Genomic DNA, 12142 nt, shown 5'->3' on the forward strand with positions numbered 1-12142 from the left:
ATTGTAACATGTATACCCTGCGCTTTCCCACTTAATAGCAGGTTCAGTGTGGCTTGCAAATATAACAGGTTTACAAGATAACACAAAATGAATAAAACAGCTGAATATAGTATATAAAGAGGTGGACAATAAACAGTGGGTAAGTAAGATGGGTAAGGGAGGAAGGTGGTAGAGGTAGGGAGTGAGAAGAGGGTGTAAATTGGGATAGCGTGTTGTAATTAAGGAAGAATGTATAATGATGGCTGGAAGAGGGATGAAATTAAAAAAAGGGGTAAAAGAGGAAGCGTATTTCAGGTGCTGTCATAAGGTCGGATCCTGGAGGCGCAGAAGGATTTTAATTTAAGTCAAGTCCTTTGTGTAGGCTTGCTTGAAGAGGTAAGTTTTTAGCAGCTTCCAGAAGAGTAAATGGTTATTGACTGTTTGAATCGATCTTGGTAAGGTGTTCCAGAGCTTGCTACCTATAACGGAGAAATTGGATGCATAATATGTTTTGTACTTGATTCCTTTACAGTTGGGAAGATGTAAGTTTAGATACATTCGAGAAGATCTAGAGCAATTCCTGGCTGGAAGGTCAATCAGATTGTACATGTAGGCTGGGGATTCTTCGTAGATAATCTTATGAATCATCATGTGGTCTTTGAAATTTATACGTTCCATAACAGGGAGCCAATGAAGTTTTAAACGGAGAGGTGTTGCGCTCTCAAACTGCGACTTACCAAAAATAAGTCTGGCTGCCGTGTTTTGGGCAGTTTGGAGTTTTTTCAGAATTTGGGCCTTGCAACCAATAAAAACACCATTGCAGTAGTCAACATGGGTGAGTACAGTGGATTGGACCGAATTGCAGAAGGTTTTTAGGGGAAGATAAGGTTTCACATGCTTCAACATCCACATCATGTTGAACATTTTCTTTGTCGTAGCTTTTGCGTGATTTTCCATCTCATGCTAGGTTAACCCCCCCCCCCCCCCCCCCCCCCCAAAAAAAAATAAAAAATAAAAACACACAACAAAAAGAACCTTTCAAGCTGGAGGAGTGCTCCTGGCTTTTTGGGTGATGCCAGCAGAAAGTGTGCCTGCATTTACCCTGGCTGTGTATGGAGAATGTTCATACTAACAAGTGGGGAGGGACAGGACCCTCCTATGCACACAGTACTGAATAAACTTCCACACAGCCAAAGTTCATGCCTTGATTTTCACATAGTTGGTCTATTCCATGCCCCTGGCACCCCCCAAAGACTGCTTAATGTACAGTCTGTCTACCATAGAAGTTATTGGTCATTCTTGAAGGATAACAATGAGCAATATATAAATATTATGATGTGTAAATGATGGATTGGCTTCATGACATCTGATAGAGGAATTTTTCTGTTCCAAGGACTTATCAAAACTACATTTGGTGACTAGCTTTCCTTGAAACTTATATTCCCAGGTTATTGGCCAGCCAGAGCAAGGAGCACTGAATTGTTATGATTACTATTAGTTTTGTTCTCTGTTTTATGATTGTGACTTTTTCTTCTTTATTTCTTCTTACTTTTGTCTGTCTTATTTTAGCACTATTGTAAACTACCAAGATGATTATCTGCTTGGTGGTATTTCAAGCCTGAATAAACTTGAAACTACAATCCAGCCTCCTACCTGCCTTGTTGAATTTTTTCTAGCCAAAGAAGCTCCACTAGGTCTCTGACCCATCCGTCATCCTCTTTTTCAAATGGAAGGACCAGAAATGGGGCACAGTGTGCCATTCCAGTTCTGGTAGCATCAAACACTGAGGAAGTTTAACTTATTTCCTTCTTATCCTAAAGTTCCCCCCCCCCCCCCAAACTTTTATTCCTCACTACCCACTAATATTGGCTGTGTGAGAGATACTGCATATATTCAAATGTCTGGCCTTTTGGCTTTGAAGGGGAACTACTCATTCCCTTCAGTGAACCGGTCATGGATTCTTTCCTTCTCCAGCCTCTTCAAAGCTAATGTCAATTCAATCTGTGTCCACTGCCCTTACATAATCCATAGTCTTAAAAAAAGGCGTAGATATTACTTCACCACTCCTTAATGGGTTACTCACCTAACACTGAACTCCTCTCAAGCTTTTGGACACACCTTTGCTTGAGTACTTATCCTGGACAATCAATCAATTTTTGGTTCTCCTGTTTTTGCCCCACCACACAAGATGACGCACAGGAACACATATCTCATGACTGCATTACTAGAGCTATCCCTTTCTTATGGGTTAATGTGAACTCCCCTGACAGTCTTCTGAAATCTCTTTCAAGATCTCCTGTTTGCATCTTTGATTCAGTTGCATTTTGCTAGTGGAATGCAGACCTCCATGTTTCCATAGAGTGAAATTGCATCATTTGAGGGTCATTAGTTTATCAATAGCCTGTCTGCATCCTAGAGTGGAAATAGATTGAATCATCAGGCTGTATGTTCACGTACAGTTGAAATACATTAGTTGGTGGTGATTGCTAAATTGGTACCCTATCACCTTTTCATCAAAATTGACTTCTGTAAAGATATCACTTAGTCTTCAGTTCCCTTTTACATCCAGTACCCTAGGCTTAATACCTTGTTCAGTCAGATTCCTTCCCTTAACTTGGTACATTAGCTTTGACCTACCACAGCAATGACACTTGGGTGACAAAGACTGTACTTTAACATTCGGCATACTTAACATTCCATGTAACAGTTGTCCTTGCACCCGCAGTTTGGGAGTCACCCATGTGTGGCTGATTATGTTCTGCTTGTCCATAGAGAAAGAGAAGTTACTTACCTGTAACAGGTTCTTCATGGACAGCAGGACAAATCAGTCACACAATCCCTCCTACTACTTCAAGATTGAAGCAGTTTCTAGATGTATAACAGACTGAGAGGGGGGAAGTAATAACAGCCACATAGATGGGGACACTTACACATACCCAGAAAGTCACCTAGCAAGTAATGTGTCTTTATCTCTCATCATCTACTGTGTTGTTGGATTTCTTAAAGTAACAGGATAAAAAAGTGCATGAGCTGAAAAAAAATTGTATTGCAATTAAGTACAGAAAAGGACAGCCAAAATGATAAAGAAAATGTAACAACTCCCCTATGAGAAAGGCTAAAGAGGTTAGGACTCTTGAACTTGGAGAAAAGATGGCTGAAAGGATGAAATAATGAGTGGTGTGGAAGAGGTGAACACAAATTAGTTGTTTAGTCGTGTCAGGAGGAACTAAGACAAAGGGGAAAGCCATGGAGTACTAAGTAGTACATTTAAATCTAAATATGAATTTTGTCTGGGCAGATCAATGAAGTCACACATATATATCTTGGGGCAACACCATATAAAATATGATGAATCGGGAAGCAAAGTTTAAAAATAAAATGTTCCTCCATTGGGAGCCAATGCAGCACCACCAACAGAAGGTAACTCTCTCAAATTTTGGCACCCTTTAAATCAAACTTTAGTGGCAACAATCTGCACTTGGACGTCAAATGTAAGATGCTTTTCCAGAATAACTCTCATTTCAAAATGTGGTTCCAACACTTAACCTAGTCCATCGATCACTAGCTGCTTGGTTTCAGTCCCAACAAACGGGCTATTTAATAACAATAGTTTTCTCTCTATTAAGTTTTAACTTAAAAGATATTAGCCCACGGTTGTAATGTATCTAATCCTCGCTTAATATCTGACATTATACCCTGGTGTCACCAACAAAGGATATACATCAAAATACAAGCATAAATATAAGGATTGAATCCCATATTGGCAAGTTGTTTACCCAGTGATGTCTTTATTATATTAAATAGTATAGGTGATACTGGAGAGCCCTGAGGATTTCCGCATGTCGATCTCCAAGATGCAGAAAGTTCCCCTTTCATTTTTACCTGATAAGATCTACTCATGAGAAATCCTTTAAACCATTCAAGTACTATCCCACCTATCCCAAAAAAATCCAGTAATTTTAAAAGATTTTCATGGTCAACTAAATTAAGGCACTCGAAATGTTGAATTGTAATAATAATAGCTTTTTTTTCCTGCACTAGTTTCTTTCCTTATCCATAATGGTAGTGGTCATTACTGTTTCAATACTGAAGTTACCGCTGAAACCAGACTGATTGTCATATTAAATATTATGTAATGATAAATACTTATTGAGCTGAGATGATACTATACCTTCCATAACCTTAACTAACAAAGATATAGAGGCTACTAGTCTATAATTACTTACTTCATTCAGATAAATCAAGGTACCTTTCAGAATAGGAGTCAATACTGCATTACCCTTCTCATGTGGGAAGATTCCCTCCTGCAGCATTAATGCTAAAATCTGTGTCATATAAACAATCAAATCCTGTAGTACCTTGTTCAACAAATAGGCAGGACAACTGCCCAATAAACAGTTTGAGGTATATTTCATCAAGCAAGATTTAACAACCAGAGGCACAGGAGGTCCCAAACAAGTCCAACTTCTGTCCATAGTAATAGCTTCTGTTGAAGGTGGTATTCTATCTAAAAAAAAAAATCCCCTGGCTCAAGATCCACCCTAGGCAATGACAATCTAGCTTTTTCTAGTTTTTCCCTTTAAAAAAAATATGCTAATTCATCTGCAGAAGGCAAAGATTCACTAGTGGACAGTAGTTCTTGAGTACCACATATTGGGGTGAATTTCTATAAACTGTGCCTAAAATAATCGGCGTAGAAACCCCCCACTTAAGCACTATTCTATAAGCCACGCCTAAAGTTAGACACAGTTTATAGAATAGCATTTAAGCACATCCATTTGCACCAGTGAAAATGTGGTGCAAATTCCCCCACCTAAATTTATGCGTGGAACCCCCTTATTCTAGAATTGCGCATGTAATGCAAATCCATGCTGATGCTGCACCCTGAAATGCCCATGACCTTCCCATTTCCGCTTACCCTTCTCCGGGATGCATGTAAAATTTAGGTGCAGATCACGCACGTCAGTTTACGCGCATACATATTAATAGATTTCAATTAGGGACAATGATTGCTTGTTAAAAATCCTATTATTGGCACTAATTGGCTCATTCAATTAAGTTATTTGCATGCACAATTTTTGGCAACTTTTATGGAATTAAGGGAATTTTGTCTAGAATTCTATAAATCTTTTTTACATCCTGATGATCTGTACCTATAACAGAGGAGTAATAAGTAAGTTTAACTGACCTTATCGGTGTCTTATACTCATTTATAACCTTCCTCCAGTTTCTTTTATTATCTTCCATTTGTTCTTTCTGACAAATTCTTTCAAATTTCCTACACTGATGCTTAGCTATTAAAAGATCTTCATTGAACCAGGGGGGGGGGGGGGTCCTTTTGGATAACCATTATTATATTTTCAGTGAGGCTACCTTGTTTAAAATCAGTTTACTCAACTCATCCCAATCTGCCGTAAAATTAACTGTCCCTGGTACGTGTTGTTCTAACAGCACTCTTATTTTTTTCCAGAAAACTTGTGAGTCTACTCATCTGTTGTGTTGACACATCAAATCTTTTAGTGCTAGTTCTATCCCTCTAATTAACTGTAAACTGTAGTCTACTATGATGGGACCACACCACAGGGGACCATAAGCAATCCGTAATTAACAGATTGTCTTTCTTTAGTGTTTTATAAGCCATCAAATCTGGTTGATACACTTTCACATGAGTTACCATGGTGGGAGATAATATAAGGCCTGCAGATTTAAAAAAGTTACATGCTTATCTTGTGTCGGTATCTACAGTTTTCAAGATGCAGATTAATATCCCCTAATAAAATAATATTTGTATAGTTAGCACATGCATTCAAAATAAAGTCCATAAAATCATTCTGAGCTGCTTTCCAGCTACCTGGTCGGCAGTAAAACAAAATACCAAATAATGAATCAACTTGTCACCCTGAATGTTGCACACCAGTATTTCCAGGAAGGGGGAGCTAAAGTTAGCTAATAATTGAACTTGAAAGAAAGATTTATAAAATACAGCAGTACCACCCCCCTCTTTTTTTTCTGTCGTGTTTGATATAAAATTTTATAACCTTTCTGAGCAAAGTTCATTAAGCAATAGGTCATCCATTTTCTTTAACCATGTTTCTGTTTATTTTTTTGTGGTCATTTTAGGTTTTATCTAAGCATTTATGATTATTATTTCATTTTTTTTTCATTAAAAATTTTTTTATTAGTCTCTTAATTTAATATTAAGTTTTTATATATATTTAGCAGTTTGAGGTCACCTGTTGCAGGCACATCATGTTGAAACACTGTCCATGTCAGTGAACACCATGAATTATTTGTTACTATATTGGGACATAATAAATCTTCACATTTGGTGGACTTCTGAGTCATCTATTATCTCTCCTTTTGGTTGTCACCACGCCTTCATTTTTGTCCTGTTTCATTTCTTCATGTTTATTTGCCTCCCACATCCCCCTCACCTGACTAGCTTGTGTGTCACATTGACCTCTGTCCTCTTTTCTGTGATACAGGAGGAGTCTAACAAGAGTGAAGAAGATGGAGAAGAAGAGACCTATCAGCCTGCTACAAACCAGCCCACAGCTAGATTTCAGAGGTAAGATGGGTAGCTCCAACTGAAGGTGGGGCATAGGCCATTTGCAGTACTTTTTTAAAAGGGTGGAATTTTGCCTTATCCCCTTCATTACACCTGATAAGTTACACAGAGCAGCACAACAGAAATAGTTTTGCCTTTTCTGATCCCATCCATCCGTACCTTCTTGGTGCTCAGGTTGTTGACTTGAACAACCCTCCATGGGCTGAAGAGCATCTTAAGTTACTTCACATCCCTCAGTTTGGGTTTAATAACTAGTGCTGGGAAGAACTCCTCTGTATGATCCCATACATTGACCCAAAACCTTAGGTCAGCTAGGAGGAGAGAAAAGAGAAGGAAGTGGGGTGGGATTCAGAGGGGGCTAATGTGGGCAGAATACAGGAGAGGTGAAGAGATCAGTTTGGATGGGTGGGATTGAAGCCTGAATCAGTACAGGTGGAGGAAGGGTATACTCGGTGTGTTTTTTTTCCTAATTGTCCTCTTTCTCTCCTTTATTCCCTTTTCTTTCATTCCTCTTTCTCCCTCCTTTCACCCTTTTTTCTCCTTTTCATTCCCCCCCCCCCCCCCCTTTTCCTTCTCTTCTCTCTTCTCATGGCGGCTGTCTTTCCCTCCTCCTCTATGGGATGGGGGAGGGGACTTCAGCCCTCAAGCAGCATATTTGCACTTTGGCTCCCAGCCTAGCATGGCTCTTCCCTCTGCGATTGCACCAGCAACTTTGCCCCTTGCCCCAGTACAGGATGAAGATGATGAGGACGATTATGACTCTTAGCTCCACCACATTTTACCTTCTTTTAATTTGCTGTGTTCCAGGAAGGAGAACTGGATAAACAAAAGAAAGACTTAGTTTGTAACAAAGCCAGAAAATGTTTTTTTTTGTTTGTTTTTTTTTGTGGTCTGTTTTTTTTTTTCCTTTTTTGATGGAGAAGCAAAATAAGAGATTCGTTCTGGTCAACTTTAAATTCTTTTCAAGTGCTTTTTTAGACTTTTCCCAGAATCTGTCCTCTCTTCTCTCACCACCTGAGCAAAATGCAGATTGTCCTCGTGAAATTTGAAAGAAGAAAAGGTATTTTGGAAAAGCATTCATTTTATGCTTCTCCAGATCAGTTAGTTGGGAGACTAATGTGCCCTCTTCCTTTTCCTTCCGCTCTTATCTAGAGATTTTCAAATATCTCTTGACTGTGAGTTGGAATGTGGATATTTTACTTCCTCCCACTCCTTTTGTTTAATTTCAAGGTGTCAGATACCCACCTTGGTCTAGTGAATTTCTTTTCTGCATTACGTTTTTGTCTGCCTGATTAAAAAAACATAAGGGTCCCCAATTTTATTTCTTCATCTGAAAAGGAGCACCAAGAGAATGTATTAAAATTCTGAATTTTATTTTACTTTTTTTTTAAATGTCTAACTTTTTAAAATCCATTTTTCTGTAGTAAGAGAATTAAATGATACTTTTCAAAGTACAAGTATTTGCAGCCTTCTCTACTGAGCTCCTTAATAGAAATATAGAGACATTATTTGGGAAGGTATTGAGAAGAGAAATTAAAAGATTCACAGCAAGTGTCTTCAGATAACTACCAGTGTTACAAGAGAAAACAGCAGTTGGTAAACCTGTATATTCAGGCTGTGAAATAAAGGACTTAGTAGTTGCCAGTGCTTTCCTTATGCTCTTAAGATGTGTTTTTAGAAGTTTTCCAAAAGTTGCCTGCTGTTCCGTAACACCTCAAGCCAGACTCTATACCATGATGGAGCAGGAACCTGACCTGTGAAGCACTGGAATGTCTACTTCCCCTGCGCTGGGGACAATTAGAACTTTTTATAAGAAGAAAAAATTTTAGTACTGAGTCCTATCGAGCATTCTAGTGACCTTTTTTCTTTTTCTTGCAGAACCTCGTTGAAGAGTTGCTCTTTAATGATGAGCCAATTAGTATGGACAAATTTTTTTTTCTTTTGGGAGGGGGAGTTATTTTGGTCAGTTCTTGTTGCTTCCTTAATATGGAATGATCCATATGTTATTACCTGTATTTCTATTTTAAGTTGATTGCTTACTTGTGACTGTGATGTCCTCAAAAGCAGTTTATAGCAGTTCAGTAATTGAGGACATAGTTGAAAAACACCAAAACGATTTTTTTCAGACTAGAAAGTGGGAACTGGAAGTCACAGATCTATTGCCATAAATACTAGCCAAATAGCTCATCAAGGAAAACAAAATCTGTTGCCAAGATTAAAAAATTAATTTCAGATGGTTAAAGGAACAGAAAAACTGAAATTCCACTTGTGGATAGGACTGTGTATTACATGGAAAATAATTACGTTAAGAAAAAAATGTCAAAAGCAATTGGGTAGTGATAATACCTTTTGCAGGTCAAGCAAATATTTATAGGTCAGAATTTTAATACCCCATCTGGTTCTTCCCTCACTTTACTGTTATTACTACCCAGCTGCTTTATATGTTTTAGTTCTACAATAAGAAAATACTCACCTTCTTAGCAGCTACTGCTAGTATTCTTACGAGCTTCAGAGCCAAAACTGTCTCCCTCCTTTTGTTAGTGAGAATAAAATGCTGTTTTGTACTGCTCCGCACCTGTCAAAAGTTTTAGAAATGTTATTCTTACCCACAGCATCCCCCCTTGATGTCCCCAGATAGAAGCTATTATCTGATAGACTGTATCAAGGGGAACAGTACTGCAGTTAAGAATATAGCACCCAGAACTAACCTGAAAAACTGAGATAAAGAAGCGATATATGCAGTGAGATGGGCAGCAGCTTTAGTCATAGTTTAGGTTTATTTAGCACATTTCGTATTGCTTTTCAGTGTAGTACTTCAGACACCTTTATAACCATCTCTGAAGTGCAAAGGCTAACAGTGTATTTTGGCTCCTAACCTGATAGCTTGTAAACTATAGAGATGAGAAGTTTGAGCAGCGGTCATCCATTTGCAGAAAGTTAATCAAAGCACAGAGAGATTGCACACAGATAATCTGTGGCAGATTTAGGGATTAGAACTGAGGCTAGGAGCAAGAGACTCGCCATCAAGGTGACACACAGTCATTGGCAGGGTTGGATGTCATGATTGTAAGTTATAAATGTGCTGTAGGTGTGCACAAGCATTTCATGCTGTTTACTTTATAGGGAGAGGAGGGACTTCTAAAGTGAACTTCATGGAATAGCAGAGGTCTAGGGATGTCTCTGGGTTGTTCACACATTAAACGTATGTGTGGGCAGATGTGCCAACATGATGGTGGAGGTCAGAGGACTTTTGCTAGCAGCAAAATATAGTATAGAGCGGGACTGATTTGGCTTACACTTTATGGTAGTTTTATAGAGGCAGTAAGATGTTTCTCCCCATTTCCTTCTCTAAGTAGGCTCAATGTAAGCAGGCTCAATGTAAGCCGCATTGAGCCTGCCATGAGTGGGAAAGCGCGGGGTACAAATGTAATTAAAAAAAAAAAGTAGGGAGACTCTTAATTTGGTACTGTTGGTGAGATTGTACCTTGAAAGAGACACAACATCCAGTCAGGTTTCTGCCCTAGGTTTGCAGCATGCTTGTGTCTGGCTAATCTGTGACTGCAAGCTCTAGTCTATTTAGCAGCACTTTTACAGTTTTTTTAAAATATCTAGTTCCTACAGATACAAAATGGAATTGGGTGCTCAGGATTTGTGTTCAATAACTGTCAGCAGTAACAGCACAGTTACTGTATAGCAGTGGCATAGCCATGGATGGGCACAAAATTGGTGGTCTGGCTAAGCTGCTGCTGTGTAGTCATGTTTATTGTGTTAGTTGCAGTTGAAGGAAGTAACTTTTCTGGAGGAGGTCTTCAGGGGGCATTTTCTTTATTTTTTTTCTTCTGTGATTTTGCTTTCTCCCATGGTTTCATGTCTGTTGTATTGTTTTTGTAACATGAAATTTAAAAATGATGGAGGTGGGACACTTTAACAGATACTTCTACGTTGCTTAGGAAGAAGTACCTGGGGGAAGTAGAAAAATCATCAGTTGCAGAAAAAGTGCTGTTATGTTCATATTTTAAACTTGTTTCTTTTATTTTGTATGAATAAAGTTGAAACAAATATCTGATTTCAATATAATATTGGTGTTTGTGTATTTCTTAGTGCACACTTTCATCCTACACGAATCGCAATCAGGATTTCACTCCAACCACAGCACCGAAACAGTACTAATTACTCTCCTAACCAAATTCAAACAAGAAATTGCAACTGGCAAAGGCATACTTCTCCTACAATTCGACATGTCTAGTGTGTTAGACATGGTAAACCATAAAGTAATACTAAACATCCTAGAATACTTCGGGATCGGTGGAAGTGTACTTAGTTAGATCAAGGGTTTCCTAACCACACGAACATACCAAGTGATTTCAAACTTGAATATATCATCACCATGGAAACCAGAATGTGGAGTACCCCAAGGATCACTGTTATCACCAACCCTTTTGAACCTAATGATGACCCCACTAGCCAAATCCCTATCCAACCAAGGCCTTAACCCTTACATCTACTACGCAGATGATGTCACGATATACATCCCGTTCAAACACGATTTAACAGAAATCACAAACGAAATCAAACTTAGCCTGCAAATCATGAACTCATGGGCGGATGCATTTCAACTAAACCTCAATGTAGAAAAAACACTGTCTCATCCTCTCATGCCAATACAACATGAATAAACCCACCAATATAAACACCCCAGATTACACCCTTCCTGTCTCAGACAGCCTGAAAATTCTCGGAGTTACAATCGACTCAAACCTCACGCTAGAAAGCCAAGTGAAAACTACAACAAAGAAAATGTTCCACTCAATGTGGAAACTCAAACAAGTAAAACCTTTCTTCCCGAGGAAAATATTCCGCAGCCTGGTACAATCAATGGTACTAAGTCACCTAGACTATTGCAATGTAATCTTATGTCGGATGCAAAGAACAAATCATTAAGAAACTCCAAACTGCCCAAAACACCACAGCCAGACTCATATTTGGAAAAATGAGATTCGAAAGCGCCAAACCCTTACGAGAAAAACTGCATTGGCTCCCAATCAAAGAACGAATTTCGTTCAAAACCTGCACCCTGGTTCATAAAATTATTCACGGTGAGGCCCCAGTATACATGGCAGACCTCATAGACTTACCAACCAGAAACACAAAAATGTCAACACGCACATACCTGAATCTCCACTACCCAAGCTGCAAAGGACTAAAATATAAATCAACCTATGCATCCAGCTTCTCCTAAGTAAGCACGCAACTATGGAATGCACTACCAAACATCATGAAAACAATGCACGACCTAACAAACTTTCGGAAATCATTAAAAACCAACTTGTTCAAGTCAAGATGGCGACCAAGCAGGACGTGCGATACGGACGCTCCCAGAAGTTTTTCTTCTAAAGTTGTTTTCTTCATTACTGTTATGCCAAAAAGGAAGGGAAAGCCAAAGGGACCGCCCCTCCCGAAGCAGGTACCCTCCTTACCTGGGCAGCAGTCCATGTCAACATTTTTGGTTTCTACCCCAATTTCGGGCGCTTCCGCTAACGGGGCAAGGAAGAGCCCCGTTCAGGAGAGCGAGTTCTCGCTCAGCCCGTTAGGACC

General features: G+C 39.0%; 1 protein-coding gene across 4 annotated transcripts in view; it reads left to right on the top strand.

Annotated features, from left to right (window-relative positions):
• The window catches only part of DRAP1 (DR1 associated protein 1), a 138950-nt gene extending 128326 nt beyond the window's left edge, over positions 1–10624 (top strand). For 2 of the 4 annotated variants that reach the window (XM_030218105.1, XM_030218106.1), the window contains exons 6-7: positions 6465–6547; positions 8426–10624. In XM_030218105.1, the coding sequence (XP_030073965.1) occupies positions 6465–6547; positions 8426–8579 (237 nt within the window). In that variant the 3' untranslated portion in view covers positions 8580–10624. Of the gene's footprint in view, positions 1–6464; positions 6548–7186 lie in introns of all 4 variants that reach the window. The other 2 variants (XM_030218107.1, XM_030218108.1) reach the window with 1 other exon arrangement.
• Positions 10625–12142: the final 1518 nt, after the last annotated feature.

This window comes from Microcaecilia unicolor, chromosome 11, assembly GCF_901765095.1.
Source record: "Microcaecilia unicolor chromosome 11, aMicUni1.1, whole genome shotgun sequence".
Lineage (NCBI taxonomy): Eukaryota > Metazoa > Chordata > Amphibia > Gymnophiona > Siphonopidae > Microcaecilia > Microcaecilia unicolor.